Here is a 17,816-nt window from a genome sequence, read left to right on the forward strand (position 1 = left end):
GCACCTTCCTGACCTTACAGCCCGCCCGCCCGCCCAGGGGAGACCCCAAACTTCTAGTTGCTGCTCTTGCAGAAGGACGTGTCCTGAGACACATCTATTCAGTTAAGTGTTTCCAAACAGTTCAACGTATTTGTTTAATATTCTTTATTCCTAAATAGACTGAATGTCATTTCGCAGAATTATTTCTCTGATAGTTATTATTTCTCTCATAGCTTCCTCACAGAAGTTAAACTACTTCATGTACCACCATTCAGGTGCTTTATAAGATACAAAATTAAATAGAGTAGAAAATAATAGACTGAAAACAATGGAGTAAAGTGCTGGAGGGAATAAAGACTTCCAATCCAGAATTTGATACTCAGTTAAAATAGTTTTTTGAGAATAAAGATGAAATAAAGATATTTTCAGATAAACTAGAGCTGAGAGAAATCATAGCTAACAGACTGCATTACAAGCAATACTAAAGGCATCTCTTCACACTGAAAGGAAACTATACGACGTGGAAACTTAGACCCACAGGTAAAAATAAAGAGCACTACAAATTAAAAGCGTGAATGAACACAGAATGTTAAAAAAACAGTGGAAAGCGAGTATGATTCAGAATTATGCTTTTTAAAGGCTTTTAAAAAAAACAATACAGTTATACTTGCTTGAATATGCAAAAGAAAGTCTAGGAGAGGATATAAGAAAAAAAGAAAACATCACATGAGGGACTTGGGGAAATGCGGTAAAAACCTGCGGGATGGGAGAGTTGGGAGAATTATCCCTGTGTGCCCTGGATATTTGTGAATTATGTATTACCTGGGCAAAAATTAAGACTTTAACAATAAATAAATAACCAGGACCCTCCCTCTTTCCAGTAACGTTTACAAATGCAGAGCAAGGGAGCAAGCTTCTAAATCCTCATGACCCAACATGATGCTGGGTGCTGGGCACACGGTGACCCCAGTCCAGCAAAGCAGCAGCAACACAGACGTGGATTATTCTCAAGTACAAGTGTGCCCGAGGCGTGGTGGACAGGAGAAACGGGAGGTCAAGGAACCCCCCTGGAGTAGGGTCTTTGGTGTTCTGGCGAGGCTGGTGAAGGGGGTGGCGGGAGGAGGGCAAAGTCACATGGGGGGCCAGGAGATGCTCAGCATCACAGATGTGCATTGCCTTTAAACCAGCACTTCTCTTCTAGAGTTTCGACTTTTCACATTTTAAAACCAATTCTTTTAAGTTTTAGGGGCCCTCAAAACACATACCTGGTTGTTGGTAAAGACTCTGAAAATATGAAGTTCTGCATCGGGAGCAAATCCCTGGCACTCTCTCATGCTGGCTATCACACCTGCCACGAACGTGCCATGGCCCAACCCTGCTGTCCGAAAGGAAAAAATCATGAAGCATGGCTGATAATGTGGGCCATCGATTCAAACAGACTCGTTCTCCAAGTCCAAGACAGAGTCCCCAGTGCCTCTCCAGGGCCTCCACTCAGAGCCTGCACCTCACCAGCCCCACCTCGGGGGCCAACAGCTTCTGCTCCCCCCGAACAGCAAGGATTCCTCCCACCAGGCAACCCCTCTCCTCAGTCACCTCCCAACCTCCTCTGAGATAGTTAGAAAAGCTTCTGCCAAAGGCACAAAGCAACTTGGGTTTGTCTGAATAACTGTCGTATACAGACTATTTAATCATTTACGCAGGAAAACCCCCTCAGCTGATAAAAGGGAGAATGGGAGCGACCAGAAACGCCCCTCAGGCCCCCGGCCACCCACCGTCGTCCAGCGTTCGCTCATTGGTCCAGTTGGTTCTCTCCTTCACGTTTTTGAAGTGGGGGTGCTTCTCACTTAGCCCAGTGTCAAACACGGCAACCCTTACATTAGTGCCTTATTCCAAGAAGAGAGCAGAATTGTGTTCAGAAAAACCACTGTTCTGGATTTTTGTCTATAAAATACATTCCTCATTGGGACCCACACAGAACACCAGGGGACCCAGAGGCAAAGCCTTCCCACAGAATGCCCACAGTAGGGAGATGCCCGGGGCCTGGCTGAGCTGAGGCCAGAGAGAGGGACAGCTGAGGATGGCCAACACCAGCTGCTAAGTAAGACCCACGGACACACAGGAAGTCCCTCTGGCCATTCCTCAACTGTCACCCGCACCCGGGCGTGAAACCACCTCCCCCAAATCCTCCACTGATGACGGACTGTCCTCTTCAGGCCATTTTCTCCAGGCTCCATTCCCCTTAGAGGGGCCCTGGGGGTAGTGCAGAGCTCACTCATAGGAGCAGGGGGGCGGCTCCTCCTTCTGACAAGGACTCAGGGCTGTTCACTCATGACAACAACTCTGCAGACACAAGCTTTCACCCACATGCAGGGAAAACCACACTTAAAGGAAAACCACTATACTACACACTTTTCTGTAATAACAAGTCTATTTGAGATACTGGCCAAAAGGTATGTGACAATGTGAAATATGATTGATACTGTCAGATCAAGAAATTCTAGAAAATATGTACGAAAAAAAATACAAGATACTCATATTTTATTTAAAAGCTAACAGGAGTAAGCCTTGATACGTAAATGTCTTTCCAGTAAGAGAATTGTTTACGTATTAATACTAAACATTAAACAATCAATTTACAATGAAATAACCATCAAAGTATATTGTTTCCTTTTTTAAAATGCACACACAACACTAGAAAATAGCTAGTGTGGGGGAAATGAAAAATGCTTTTCCGATGATTAGAGAATTTCTGTTTTGTGAAGCTTTTGCCCTAAAAAGATAACCAAGAGGAAATCATCATTTAATAAAATGTCAGTCTCCCGAGTGCTGAGTCTGAGCAGGGTAAAGGTCTCTGGGTCTTTAAGCCAAGGAGAAATGGAAAGACACCAAGACAAACTGTGACGTATCAGGGGCCAGAGACATGAGTTGATGTTTAGGATCCCAAGTTCCACATCAGTGAAAACAGGAATTTTCTGCCATGATTAATCAGTAAGAAAAAACATTTGATTAGCTGTGAGTTCCATTTTCTAAGAAACAGTCTTTAATATTGTTTCCTGTTCTGAAACAAAAGATCACAATCTCGACAATCACTCAGCCATGCTGCACACAGGCCACTGCATGGGAGGATGTGCTCAAATCAAGGTGACATCTCTGGATCTGACTTCCTTCCCTGGGAAATGACAGAACTCCACTGGACTGCCAGTCAGCCCTGGCGTGGGCAGTAAGTACTGTGCCTGTCACGTGCAACAACAGGAAAGAACATGCCCTGACCACCTCAGACACAGCAGACACAGAAAGCAAGCAGGACTGGACAAAGACAGGAGCTGTCACCCACACGCAGGACAAAGGGACAGCTGAGTGCGTCCAGCTCAACCTGCGGAAGGACAGGTGCATGAGGTGGCACAGCCTCAGCTACGGGTGCTGGAGAGGGAGGAGGCCTGCCCGGCCCCCACGCCCACCTGTGTAGCCCATCTGCCACAGCACGTCGGCCTGCAGCGTCTGGGCGACCTGGCGCGGGATGGCCCTGAGCAGCCGCCGACTCGAGTGTCTCCCAGTGGCGTGCCAGAAGCCGGAGCCCAGGGAGAGGCTGGCCCTGCGCAGGGGCCGTGACGACTGCCACTTCTGGCTCCAGCGGGTCTCGTTACAGGGCGAGCCGGGCTCTGCTGCAGGCAAGGAGAGAGAGCAGATCTCAGGATGTGTACCGTCAGGGGACACTCCTTCCACCGGTGCAGTGACCCCCTCCTGAAACCCCCGTGCAGGAGAGTGACGCTCTCTCCCCTCTGCTAGGAGGAACTTCTCAACACAGTTACATCCACAGGACATTATTTAGCCACCACATTCTTCCCAAACAGTTCTTTACCTGGAATCTTCTAACCAATAAGAGGGAGGGAACAACTGATACAATGGTTATTTCCAAAGAGATAAAGTCAGTTTTGATACTGAAATTGAAGAAATGCTTGGTATTTCACCAACCACTTATTCTCAATGAACCAGAAAGGGGGTGGGGGGGAGGGCACAGTGCAAGAAAACGTGCACTAAGCAACGGTGTAGCTTCTCCGTTTACTGCGTGATCTCAGGAAGGAGCCCTGTGATCCCCGGACACCTCGCTGTGACCTTGTCCTACTGTGACCTGTTCCACGTCTTCAGCACGAGTATCTACTAGAACATCGCCCTTCAAAAAACAAAACACCTACACAGGACTCGGGGAGAACTGCTGGGGGTGACATTTTACATCTTGATTTTGTTGGTGGGTACCTGATTGCACTTTTATCAAGACCTGCCAAACTGTGCACTAAAAAGCATGAATTTTACCATCTGTAAGCATTTGTTTTTTAATGGAAGAAAAAAGTAGAAATATCACAAGGATGTCCCTTTACCTTTCAAAAACCATGCTATAAAGAAGAAAAAAACATATTTCAAACCCTTCTCTACAGGACCATCTGTAATACTACTGAAGTTCTGTTTCTAAAGGAAGTTATTATCTCTCTCTTTCCGGTCTCACCAGGCTACACCCATGAAAATACAAGGACCTGGAGAAATACACAGTTGTGTCAGTTCCATTAAGTGACTATTTGCACACTGCGACTGAGACGATTCTGCACTGACCCTCCCATATTGACTCCGTGCCTTCAGTCAACAGCCGGGGTACTGACAGAAGAACAATATTCAGACCACGGAGGGTCTGCCAGGCTCTCGCTCCAGCAGACCATACTACACCCGCAGGGCTGAACTCGATTCTGGCTTTACTCGTTAGGAGCAATTTAGAGAAAACAGGACATATTTGCAAGCAAGCCATTAAAAGGGTAAGACCAGGTCATATGAGTAGCCCCTGAAGGAACTGGTATCTATTATCCCAGAGACAAGTAACGAGAGGGGACACCAAGCTGTCCTCCAAACGCCTCACAGTGCTGCCTCGTGGAAATCAGGTCAGCTCTGTCTTACAGCCCACCGAGACCAGGGGTGGGATCCAGAGTGTGACAGGTTCCGACCCTAAATAAAGCAAAGCAGTCTAACAATAGAACCACAGAAAAATGAGTTGGTTTTTTTGCTGCACCATGCAGCATACAGGATCTTAGTTCCCTGACCAGGGATTGAACCCAGGCCCCAGCACTGAAAGCTCAGAGTCCTGACCACTGGACCACCAGGGAACTCCCAAAAATGAACATTTAACGTCTGCTTATAACAGCCCAAGAACTCTGCTAAGCTCTCTTCACATGCACTATTTCCTTTCACCTTCAGAAGAACTCAGGTGGGTGGCATCATCTCCATTTTCTGGATGAGCAGAAGCTTAAAGAAAAGATGCTCACCACAGGTACCCACAGCTCATGACCAGAGGAAGAAATACACTATTTCCTTTCAGGGCAGCCCAGCAACTGACAACCATGCTGGAGAGGGTACAGAAGGGGACCCCGAACCATGAAACTCTATGCACTTCCCATGCTACCACATTTCCTAAAATATTCTGCAGCTCTCTAAAGAATAAAAAGACACAAGGCATGCATTTGGCTAACTGCACAGGTCTGATTTGTTTTTATCTTCATGGATTGCTTTGAGGTGACTGCTTTTCAAAGAGAACACAGGAAACATGGACTAATGGAAAGAGCTCTCTGCGAAGTCAGACCCCCCTGAACTCCACAGCTGGAATGTGAACTGGCTTGTCCCCTGGGTGTGGTTTTAAACCTGAGAGGCTCTCGTGCCTCATATGACAGACATCTTATTTCATTTTCCTTCTAATGAAAGAAACAACAATAAGCAATAACAGCTATTATCTATTTGCTACCCCAGTTTCTGATGAATAGGGAAAAACCCTTTCCCCTTTGATAGTACACCTGCTTTGAAAACTAGCATATACTAATCCTCAACTGGTTATGTGAGAAGGTACTTCTCTCCACAGGCCTGTCGTAGGACTCGGAGAGTGAGCCCTAGAGCTGAAAGGGACTCAGCAAATTCCTTCCATCCCCGCACGAGCCCGGCTTCCAGCTTCAACAAGCCCAGCCGAGGCACGATGGTGCACGGTCAGGAGGGTCTGAGAAAAGCAAAATGAAACCCAAAGAAAAGGCATTTTGCCAGATGCATCCAAAATAAAAACACGCACTGAAAGACGCAAAATGCAAGCAAGGAGACTCAAAGACACCATCTTAGTTTCCAAGCGTGAAGGGGTGCCAGGGCCTCACAGCCTGAAGGCTCTGATAGAAACCTGGTGAAAATCTCTTTCCACACAACAGAGATCATTCTTACTGCAAACTTTTGATCAGAAGCACAAAGTCTCTTTTCTGGTTTTTTTTATTCCTGCTGAGAAAGTGTTCACAGCTGATGAAAGACAGGGTGTTCACTGTACTATTTCTCAGATACTGCACTGTATGAAGACACACACCCCCTCTGCTTCCAGCACAGCAGAAATGCACAAAGACCAGCCCTTGGGAGCAGGACTCACCCTCTGTGTACTTGAGGGAACGAAAGACTTTCCGCTGGGGTGTTACCCGCTTGATGTTTGGATGGTCTTCAAGAGTCAGCAGCCCCGCCTTCTGTTTCTCTTTTATCTGAATCACCTCAAAATCACTAGGGTAGTCACTGGATGGATTGTTTCGAGGTATAATTCTCCAGTTGTCGATTGCACTGCTCTTCAGGGCGCTTGAAATAAATGAATTTCTAGCTTTGGCCGTAAAGTATCCATTGAAAGCCACAATGTACTCTGAAATCAATGACCACAAAATAAAAATAAGAACTTACGAACCTATATTTTGACATTATACAAGAGTATATGTAATATAAAGTTTTCCTGGTAAAAGAAAACATACATATCCTGAAACCTACAGCAGAAAGAGCAGTAAACAGGCCAGCTTGAACACCCTGATGGCGGTGTCCAGAGCTCCGAGCCACAACAGTCTGGATGAGCCCCACTGATCACAGACACACCACTCAAAACCAGACACCTGAGCTCTTTTTCAAATACCGAATGCTAAGAGAAGTTTGAGCATATGGCAGAAAAATGCACGTAAGGTTTCAAGTAGGAAGGAGGAATTCAGAGAAGTGAAGGCTCTCTTCTTCCTGAAAAGTTAACGAAACTTAGAACAGATCATGTAAGACTCATTGCTTAGTTATTCACAACTGGTCACATAAACTTTCAGCCCCTCCAAAGTCCCCACCCTCACCAGCTACAATGACATCTGTCCTATGGAATCCAATTTTAGGGAAATAATTCAGAATGTCAATTTCTTTGCTTTATATAAAATAATTAAACTGAAAAAACAAACCACTAGAATTTATATACAAACACTATGCACTCAGCCCATTTGACATTTATTGCAGAAGAGAGGGAAATGTTTTTGGCAAAAGCTAATGTTTATAATAAATCTGAAAAAAGAAAACAGAAAAACCCAACACACTGAGGGGGAAGTCCCTAACATTTAAAATAATATCATTACCATATTCCACAACCGTTGAGGAGAACTCCACCTTCAAAGCCAGGTGGGAACAGCCAGGGCATGGGGCCTTTTCAAAAGGTTTCTTTTCCAGTCTGTCGCCCAGATGCTTCTTCCCGCAGAGCAAAACCACCAGCAGAAGCAGCCAGATGTTGACAAGCTTCATGGTCGTAAGTGAGTATGGTCATAAAATCGCATAAACTCAAATCGCACTTTTTTCTTCCTTGATTATAAGTTAATTTTTGTTCCAGCTTTCAGCTGAAACATTACTGATCCGCCATTTCACAGTCTTGTCCAACGTAAATAAAAGTTAAATTTCATGGCCTCTTGTGGCTTGGCCTGAAATGAGGCTTTCATTTCTTTCTTCGTTTCTTCTCCATCTTGGGCCTCAGGCTTCGCTCACTCTGGCCCAGACCCCTGAGTCCTACACTCCATGTGCACCACGGAACCAAAGTCCAGCGGGGCTGAGCGACCACTCTGAGAGCCAGTCTACAAAACAAAGCAAGCAACAGGGACATGAGCAGCACAGCGACAGAGCCAGGGAGGTTTCGCGATCTCTGAAATTTAGATGAGAGGGTCTAAAAGCCACACCAGCTGTAAGACAAAACAAATGCATGATGCAACCAAGAAATATCTATGGGCTCATTTTAATTTAGCTTCCTCACCCCTTTCAGGGGGAAAAGAAAGTTTTAAGACAGCTTCAAAAATAAAACAGGATAAAATAAATGAGAAAAATGGAGAAAAACAAGGATAATAAATAACCCCAGGAATACTAAGCACATTAGCCCTGAGCTAATGAATAGGAGTCATGACTCTGCTCAAGTTCCTTCCCTTTGCCTCAATTTCAGATTCTCGCCTTTCCCTTTCCCCAGGGCGTTGCCCTAATCAGCACTTTAACTCCCCGTGTGCGCTGTCAGCCGCTCAGCGTGTTGGACTCTGCAATCCAAGGCTCCTCCGTCTACGGGATTCTCTAGGCAAGAACACTGGGGTGGGTTACCAATGAAATTCCACCAGTTTTTCAAGTAAAAGCTTGGTACACATCCTTTTCTTTCTACTATAAGAGTAACACCTAAGAACAGGCTAATTTCCATGCAATTCATGTACCTACCACCCTCTAAGACACCCTGTGCTCTGAAATTACTCAAACTACACTTTTTCAGGTTTTGAAATATTTTCTGCCGATTCTATGAAGAGAGCATGGAAGAGTTTTTATTGTCAGTAAATGTATTTTACCTGAAGCCTCAATTTAAAGACTTTCAACCTGCTGAATGTGTTATAAAATCAGATTCTCTCTTTACTGGATGTGGTATGAGAAGACGGACAGTTAGTGAGGTAAAAGCTGTTGCCAGAGAAAAATGTGATTTGAGTATTAAATTGCATGTAAGCACAAATACCTTTCAAAATATCTGAATGGCAAAGAAAAGGGTAATTCTTCACAGTGAAGAATAGAGCAGCAGTTAAAAAACAAAAAACACAGGCTGTAGCACATCCAGAAAAACACATTGCACAGATCACATCAGAAACATAAATAACCCAGCAGGGGAAAAACAGAGCAATGAGACAGTCCTTCCTTCCATCACTACTTGTTTCTAAGAAGAAAACATTCAGGACAAGGAGTCAGCCCCTTTTTGAGAGAGGTGTGTCAAGGTATTAATAAACCCATTCTTCCAGCAGAAACTGGTACCTGAGAATAACAAGGGGTTTGTGGTTTCTAGGACTACTCACGTGTGCTTCTATAGGAAAGCACTGATAAACAAAAAAACAGTGATAAATACAGATAAGCAGTTGGAGTATCTAAACAATCTTTGCACTAATAATTAGTACATTCATCATTATAGTAACAAATGATATGAAAAGCAGGCCTAACTCGAACTGGAAACCAAGGTTGGTGGAACAGAGTTAATCAGATAGAAATGAAATATTAAAATCTATTTCCATAGCAACATGGAGAACAAGAGAATGTCAATCATATAAACAATTAAAAACAACGACCAGAAGAGAAAGATGGAAGAAAAGCAACAGGGGACACCAAAAGCCACCCCAACCTGTTTTAGAGGAAGCCACCTGGGAGTGAGCCCCAAGTTTCTGTTCATATTTGGTACTCGCAGCAATGAGGTATCACAGAATACAATTACCTGAAGCACACACCTGGCTCATTGTATTACAGGTCAAAGATGAGAAAGCTAATCACAGTGACAAAGGCTAGCATGATAAAGGAAATGAACTTACAGTGAAAAAACAAAAAAATAAAATACAAACAGAATGCTATAGAATCTATGACACATTTGGACTGGATACCACACAAATATTAGTGAGCAACACTAGTGAGCAAATGTTAAACTCAGTAAGTTGAGTTACATCAACTTTCATTAAACCTGTTCCAAAATAATTCACACACAGGTAAAGACGATGAACTTAAAAGTCAGCCTGTGGGGAGAGAAGGCTGATGATCTCTTACAACTGAGGCAGTGCCCACGCCATCACTGGGGTCGCAAGCCCAGCCACCGGCTATGGACCTCTGCAGCCCTGGCCTGTTTGCTTTAAAGATACAGTCCCCTACTCCTCCGTGGGGCTCTGAAGGCACCCCTCACCGTGTCCACGACGGCTCCTTCCACTCACTCCCCAGTGCAGACCTGGAGAGCATGCTCCCCGGGCCAGGCTCACCATCTGGTAGCAGACACACATGCAGCAACAAGCACAGGTAGGCACAGAGAACAGAAACACAAACTCTACACAGACACACAGGAAAGGAAAAACTCTTTATTAAAACAACAGGCTGAGGGCAAGAAGGCAGGTGTTGGTGGGAGAGCCTCAGTAGCCCAGCCCATGTGGAGTGATGGAGACTGAGGGCGGCGGGTGCGTGTGAGGCCCCCGGCAAGGGGCGTCAGAATCTGAGTGAGGGGTCAGCAGTGACAGAAGGCAGAAGTACACTGATTGGGTCAAATAAATATTTTGTGGAGAATGGGAGGCACCTTTCTCACCGTCAGAGAAGGAAGTCTCAAACATAAAGGGAAACACTGGAATGAACCATGCAGGATGACAATGGAAACACTGGTGTGAATGCAAGGTTTTCAACAGACAGATGCAGAAACATACACTCGCACCAACACATGGACACGTATCTCCTAGCTCTGTCTGCTCAAGGAAAGAGCGTGGGGGCAGCAATATTCTCACAGGAGAGAACCCCTTACCCCCACTAGTGCCCAGCACTGCTTTTCTAAACACTACACTCCACTGAAAGAAACCAGGCTCCTTAGAGAGAGAGTGAGTTTCAGGCTGGGCAGGGTAAAAAGAGACAAATCTGGAACATCTGTGCTAAAGAGGAAGAAGGGCTCACAGAATGGTGGGGAGGGTCACAGGGGCCCGCTGGGATCTGAGCATCAAAGTAAACGTTGAGAGTAACAGATCTTGACCCACTGAAGACAAAAGTAAAACACGAGTCCACCATGGCATACACACAGAAAATAAACTCAAGTGCAAAGAGGATTAAGCTAGTTACATGATCTCAGAATGCCTCCCAACAAAACCCTGATTTACAAAAGGAAGTAGAGGAATGTTAGGATGGAGACGCCTCATCAAGTTAACCAGCGATGGGACAAACAGACCCGGGCCCATCAGGAGGCGTGGTGGAAGAGCCTGGCATCTCCTGAGGGGCTCCTGCCAAAAACACGCAACTCCAATCAGGTCATGAGGGAACATCAGGACCCAAACTGAGGGACATCTTTCAGAACGACTGGCCTACAACCTCCCTAAGTACTGAGGTAATGAAAACCAAGGAATGGCTGAGATTAGGCTCCAGACTGAAGGCAACTTAAGACTCTTGAACTGGATCCCTTTGCTGTGAGGATGTTACTGGAAGGAACAACTGGCACAACCTGCATGGGACCAGTCTGTGATTAGATAGTGGTGGAGTATCATGACTAACTGCTGGACTCCGAAGGCTGTGCCGTGGTTATGGAAGAAGGTCCTTGCTCGCAGGAAATGCCCACTACAGTACCTGGGGATCAAGGGCATCAGATCTGCAACTTACTTACAAATGCAGAGAAAAAAGGGCTTGTACTATTCTTCCACCCTTTCTGAAATGGTGGAAATGGTTTCCAAAATATACAAAGAAAAAAAAAAGGTCCTATATTTAGTCTCGGTTGCTAGGACTGCCCTCAATGAATTTGCAAACGTAGGGGAGGAGTGGAGGCAACTTTAAGCCTCTTGCAGACTCAGTCTGCACCGACCGATGTATGCACAACCAGACCATGGACCTTGTCAAGCAGATTTACAGCCATCAGCTGTCACACAGAATGATACCTGAACATCCCAAGAGATGTGCTGAGCTACTCAAAAGGAAATTAAAAGTATTTCTCATTCTGAGGAATTGGGATAGTAAACAGCTGCTAGAATTAACCCCGGTGACTCTATATAATTTACATCATAAAAGTCAAGTAACATTTTGACAGACAAAACTGAGACAGCCAATAAAATGAAATCAAATTTAAGAATTCAACTTGAATACTTTCCTAGTTTGCTAGTGAATGTAAAAACTCTTATGACCTTTAAGAGTTGAAATTTGTCAATACGAGAATGTAAAAAACTTTTAGCCCGATAAATTTGGTAAGAACAACAACGAACACATACCGAGCACTCAGCATGTGGCAGACACTATCCTATGTAATGCGCATGTATTAACTCACTTAATCCTTACAACAATCTGTCCCCACCCCACTTTCAACAAGAAAATTGAGGCCTAGGCTGGCTCAGCACTGCCTGGAGTCACCTGGCCTCTGAGTGGGGAAGCTGGGCTGGGAACGTGGGCGGTCTGGCTCCAGAGGCTACACTCTTAAGAGGAAGGTTGTTACCCAGCTTTCCTGAAATCCGCAGAAGTATGAATCTGAGGGCACACAATTTATGTGCAAGGCTTTTAACTGGGAAAAATCAGAGACCACCTAAAATGCAACAAGGAACTAGCTAAATAATTCATGTACATTATGGAATGCAATACAGTAATTTAAAATTAGGCTCCTTGGGAAGGCTGAATAGTGGTTCCCAAACGATGTCCACATTCGTATCCACAGAACTTATGAATGTTACTTTATACGGCTGAAAGGACTCAGCAGGTGTAACTAAAAGCATGTTCTGATGGGGAGAGCATCCTGGATGGTCCATTTGGGTCCAGCATAATGACAAGAGTCTATAAGAGGGAGGCAGGGGAGTGATGATGGGCGCGTGGGGCTGAAGTGATCGCAGCAGGAGGTCAGGCACCAAAGTCTGCAGGTGCCTCTGGATGCTGGAAAAGGGATGGAAACACATGCTCCCAGGAACTTCCAGAAGGAATGAAGCTGACACCTTGACTTTGGCCCAGTGAGACTGATCTCAGACTACTGACCTCCAGAACTGCAAGACAACAAATCTGTGTTGTTTTAAGCCAACAAGTATGTAGAAATTTTTTACAGCAGCCACAGGAAACTAACATATTTCCCAGAGAATATGGGGGAAGTGCTAATGAAATATTAAGTAAAACAGTTAATGTGATCCAAACTTTCATTTTTAAATATCTATATGCACCAGGGAAAAAGAACATGAAAAAAGATAACTTTGTGCAATAAAACTTGCACAGTCAAAATATGTTAAAAATGTAATTTCAATTATACATATAGCAGAGCTTAAAAGGGATCTGCATGTGTGCATGCTGAAACACTTCAGTCATGTCTGACTCTCTGAGACCCCATGGGCTGTGCCCACCAGGCTCCTCTGTCCATGGGATTCTCCAGGCAAAAATAGTAGATTGGGTTGCCATGTCCTCCTCCAGAAAAGGAATCTACTTCTTAGGATTTGTTTTTAAAAATCTGTCTGTCTACCTTCTAACTTAAGGTTATGCTTTCAGCTAGTTCATTCTAAACAGATTTGTCATCTGTAACATCACTTACTTAAAGGGCCTGGTTAGGGTTGTCTCTGGATCCACTAACTGTTGACTGGATTTAATTTCCATAAATTCTTTATGTAGAAGGCCTGGTTATTTTTCCATACAAAGGTACACCCTAAAAGATGGTATTTAACATTATGGATTTTCCATAAGTAAGTATAATTATGTCTCCAATACAGGTACAATAAAAAAAATACTTGACATTAAATACTAAATGTAAAACACAAAGCTCTAATAGCTCAAATAATACAATGCCAGGAATAAGATTTAATGGGATGTGGATAAGAGGGAGACCAAGTAGAGGAGATGGATTACCTGGGCAGGCAACAGTCAACATTCCTTACAGCCCAGAATCGTCTGTGTGCATTATAAAACAGTGTCACTAGGATTATGATTCTGGGTATAGCTAAAGTACATACAAATTTGTTTCTTTGCAAATAATTAAAGAACACAAGTCAGGGAAATGACTTTTATCACCCAATAGTCGTCTAATTAGGAAGATGTGCCTTGCTTTTTAATGACCCTTTACTGAAACAGATGCAGAGAAAATTGTTTAGGTCACAAAAGGGTACCATTCAGTTCAATCAAAATTTGGCTGTAAAAATACCACTTTCGTAACTAACTGCACACTTGACTGTATTACCATTGTTTAACAGGCTAACATTTGAGAGATGCCAGACCACAATATCTTAAAACAAAGGTGTATTCTTAAGCCTGATTGAACCATTCATTCTGGCACATTCGCCCATCAGTAGGTTTTGTAGGGGGAAATTCAGCCCCGCAAGTCAAGAGCACCAAAGTCAAGAGTCATGGTCCACACTGTTTTTATTGTCTGTTCTTTCACAGAAGCTGCTGCTGTCTCTTCATTCTCTTTATCCTCCCACCATCCAGGATCGGCCAGCCACACAGGAGGCTCACACTTGCTGCATTTTAAACTCATTCCTTAAACAACCTTAGGCAAAAAGACATCCTCAATATTAATAAACCAAGTGAACAGATTTCTGTAGAAGGTCAAAACTGATTAGGCCACAGGGAGGAGGAAATCAGTCTCAAGCTGACTCAGACCATACACTGAGAGACCAAGGTCCATCTCCCGTTCTTAATATTTCAAGTCATCAAGGGCTAGACTTGCCAAGTTCTTCCAATAAAATATATGCAGTATCTCAACTCTCTCCTGATGTAAAGGGGCAGATGCAAATACACCAGCCCCTACTCCAATTAAAGCCCTGCACTAGGAGCCACATGCAGTCTATTGGGCCTGCAGCCTCTAGTTACTCTGGCGCTGTGGCTGCCACACAAATGAAAGAGACAGCAGGCGGGACAAGAACCATCTCCCACCAGACTGACAGACAAGGTAATCACACAACATGAGAAGGACGCGAAGGGAATGATAAAACCTCCTGACTTTTCAGGAGGGAGCCTGCAACATCCCATGGGGCCCAAGGAGTTTCTAAGGCTCTGTAAGTACTAGACCAGAAATGCTTTATTTACAGAGGCAACCAACTCTTGATTATAAGGATACCTGGGGAGCACAATGGAGTTAGCTTATGGGCCAGGGTCCCACCCAGCCACCCCAGGCATCCCTCTCCCCACCTCTAACAAAAGGGCTCTAGCCATCTGCTTCATACATGGCAACAAAAAACATTATCTGTAAGAAGTGCCCTGCGTGAATGGATAAACAAAATGTGTTACATGCAGAGTGGACTATTAGTGTGCCATAAAAAGGAATGAAGTATGGAGGGAAAGGGTAAACTAGGAGTTTAGGATTATCAGATACACACCACTATATATGGGGGCTTCCCTGATGGTTCAGATGGTAAAGAATCTGCCTGCAATGCAGGAGACACGGGGCAAGAGACCCGGGTTCAATCCCTGGGTCAGGAAGATCCCTTGGAGAAAGGAATTGCAACCCACTCCAGTACTCTTGCCTGGAGAATTCTAAGCAAAGAGTCAAAGGGGTTGTAAAGATGAACAAGGACATACTGTACAGCATGAGCTTCCCAGGTGGCACTACTGGTTAAGAACCTGCCTCCCAGTGCAGGACTTGTAAAGAAACATGGGTTTGATCCCTGGGTCAGGAAAATGCCCTGGAGGACGGCATGGCAATCTACTCCAGTATTCTTGCCTGGAATTTCCCGTGGACAGAGGAGCCTGGCAGGCTACAGTTCATAGGGTCACACAGAGTCGGACACGACTGAAGCGACTTCACACTGTATAGCACAGAGAACTATGTTCAATATCTTGTAATAACCTAGAATGGAAAAGAATCTGAAAAAGAATATACATATGTATAAATGAATCACTTTTGCTGGGCACCTGAAACTAACACAACATTGTAAAGCAATTATACTTCAATTTTTTTTAAAAAAAGAAGGAATGACACACCGATACAGGGTACAACTTACACGAAGTTTAAAGACAGTATGAAAAACAGAAGAAGCCAGACACAATGGTCACATATAACCCCATCTGAATACACAAAATATTCAAAAAAGACAAATCTAAGGAGACAGCAAATTAGTGGTCACCTGGAGCTGGAGTTAGAAATGGGCACTGACTGCAAATGGGCACTGTGGGGGATCTTTTGGGGATGGAAGAAATGTTCTAAAACTGGATTATGATGATTGCACAACTGCAAATTTACAGGGGAAAAAAATGTTGAATAAGCACACTTAAAAACAGTGATTTTAACCTTAATAAAGCGCTCACGTTAAAAAAGTGTATGTGTGTATATACATACATATATATATATGTATGTGTATATATATATATGTAAAATGGGTGCTGCAGATTAAAAGTTGGGGGGGAAAAAAAAAATCACTGTTCTCCAAACCCCTCATTTTTATACTTAGGCAAACTGAAACCTTGAAGCGAGAGCGCTACTTACCAGCAGTCAAGACTAAAGCGCCAAAGGAAACGAAATTCTCCAGTTCAACTCCGAGACCTTAGGCTACTCTCTCTTACTTGGAAGTGTCCTTCGGAATCTAAAGTAAATATTTAACTTAATCTGCATACGCAAATAGGCCCAAAGTCTCAAGGGCGCTAATCCAGACAAGGGGTAAACATCTTAAATGAACGTCAAGGAGACGGCGTACAACAGTCTTAGGCAGCACGTGAAGCTCCTTCAGGTCTGAGAGTCAACCAGAACCTCCCCGACCCAAATGACCGACGAGGTTCTTGCCCCGCATTTATGAAAAACCAGACACGGAAGGGGCAGGAATCGAGGTCCCTTAAGATCCCACAGCAGGCTCCCCTCTGGGAAGCAGACCGAGAACCGCGGTCTGTTCCGAGGCTGAGGGCCCGTACCAGGCACACGGTGTGACTCGGTCAAAGTTCACTAAAGATCAAGGAAGCGGGGAAGTGGAGCGACCACCGAGGCGTGTCAACGCGCAAAGAGGGCCAGGCGGGGAAACCGGCCGGCAGTCCGGCCGGGGCGAGCGGCTGGACAACGCGGCTCCCGCGGGCAGGCAAGCGGCACACCGGCACGTCTGCAAAGCTCGTCCTCCCCGCGCCCCCCACGTCCGCCCCCGTACCGCCCGGTTCGCGCCCGCGCGGCTCCAGGGGCGCAGAGGCCCCGCCGCCGCCGCCCCCGCCCGCACAGACCCCCCGCCCTCGGGCCCTCGAGAGCGGCGAGCAAGCCGGAGCGCGCGGGCGACCCGGCAGGTAGGGAAGGCCGGCGGCTCTGGGGAGCGGACTTGCTTGACGTACCTGCGGCCGCCTCAGGCTCGGGTCTGCTGGGCCCGGGATAACGGCGCCTCCGCCGCAAACACGCCTCGGGTCTCCATTCGGTGCTGTTTACTCCCAACTCTCGCGAGACTGCTCGATTGGGGCGGGGACACCGACGGCCCGGAACGCCGGACCCCGCCGACCGTGCGTGCCCTGCGTGCGTGCGCTGGACGCCGAGATCCCGGGGCGGGGGGCACTCTGGCCGGGAGGAAGGGTGGAGGTCTCGCGAAGTTTGCGGCCCTGGGGCAGGGGCGGGGTCAGGTTGCTGGGACTCGGCCCGAGTCTGGAGAAAGGACGATTCGAGGGGGCGGATGGGGGATTCACAGGAGCTCTGGAAACCTGTATGGCCCCCGGGCGGGCGCGGCCCTGCGGAGGACAGCCGCGGCGGAACAGCCACCGAACGTTCGTATTCATCCAGTGCTCTCCTCCTGGGGCCTGTAGAGCCAGGTGCGGCGGCGCTCCCCCTGCAAACCTCTACCCGTTTAATCCTCGCTGCAGCTCGGAAGCTGGCGAGTCAAGTGCTTACTCAAGGCCGGAAGGTGCGAGTACTCGCCAGACTTCCACCCTGACAGGCGAGACCCCGGCCCGAAGTCCGGTCTGCTCTACTCTTAACCCCTCCCAGCGTCGCCTGGACCACTGACGCCAAGCGGTGACCCGTTCTGAAGAAACAAAGATTAATGTATTAAACTCCCTAAAAGTGCGCGCCCCCCCCTCAATTGTCTGGGTGATTGAGATACTAAAATCACCCACTTAATGTCTAAATGTTGAGCTGATCC

At 45.9% G+C, this 17,816-nt stretch overlaps 1 protein-coding gene across 4 annotated transcripts in view; it reads right to left on the reverse strand.

The window, feature by feature from the left end:
- Positions 1-17,430, reverse strand: part of MBTPS1 (membrane bound transcription factor peptidase, site 1) — a 45,127-nt gene extending 27,697 nt beyond the window's left edge. Inside the window, exons 1-6 of one of the 4 annotated variants that reach the window (XM_055554229.1) lie at positions 17,023-17,411; positions 7,404-7,889; positions 6,413-6,670; positions 3,438-3,638; positions 1,752-1,862; positions 1,245-1,354 (exon numbers count right to left, since the gene is read on the reverse strand). In XM_055554229.1, the coding sequence (XP_055410204.1) occupies positions 1,245-1,354; positions 1,752-1,862; positions 3,438-3,638; positions 6,413-6,670; positions 7,404-7,566 (843 nt within the window). In that variant the 5' untranslated portion in view covers positions 7,567-7,889; positions 17,023-17,411. Of the gene's footprint in view, positions 1-1,244; positions 1,355-1,751; positions 1,863-3,437; positions 3,642-6,412; positions 6,671-7,403; positions 7,995-17,022 lie in introns of all 4 variants that reach the window. The other 3 variants (XM_055554226.1, XM_055554227.1, XM_055554230.1) reach the window with 3 other exon arrangements.
- Positions 17,431-17,816: the final 386 nt, after the last annotated feature.

This window comes from Bubalus kerabau, chromosome 17 (assembly GCF_029407905.1).
Source record: "Bubalus kerabau isolate K-KA32 ecotype Philippines breed swamp buffalo chromosome 17, PCC_UOA_SB_1v2, whole genome shotgun sequence".
In the NCBI taxonomy this organism is placed as follows: domain Eukaryota; kingdom Metazoa; phylum Chordata; class Mammalia; order Artiodactyla; family Bovidae; genus Bubalus; species Bubalus kerabau.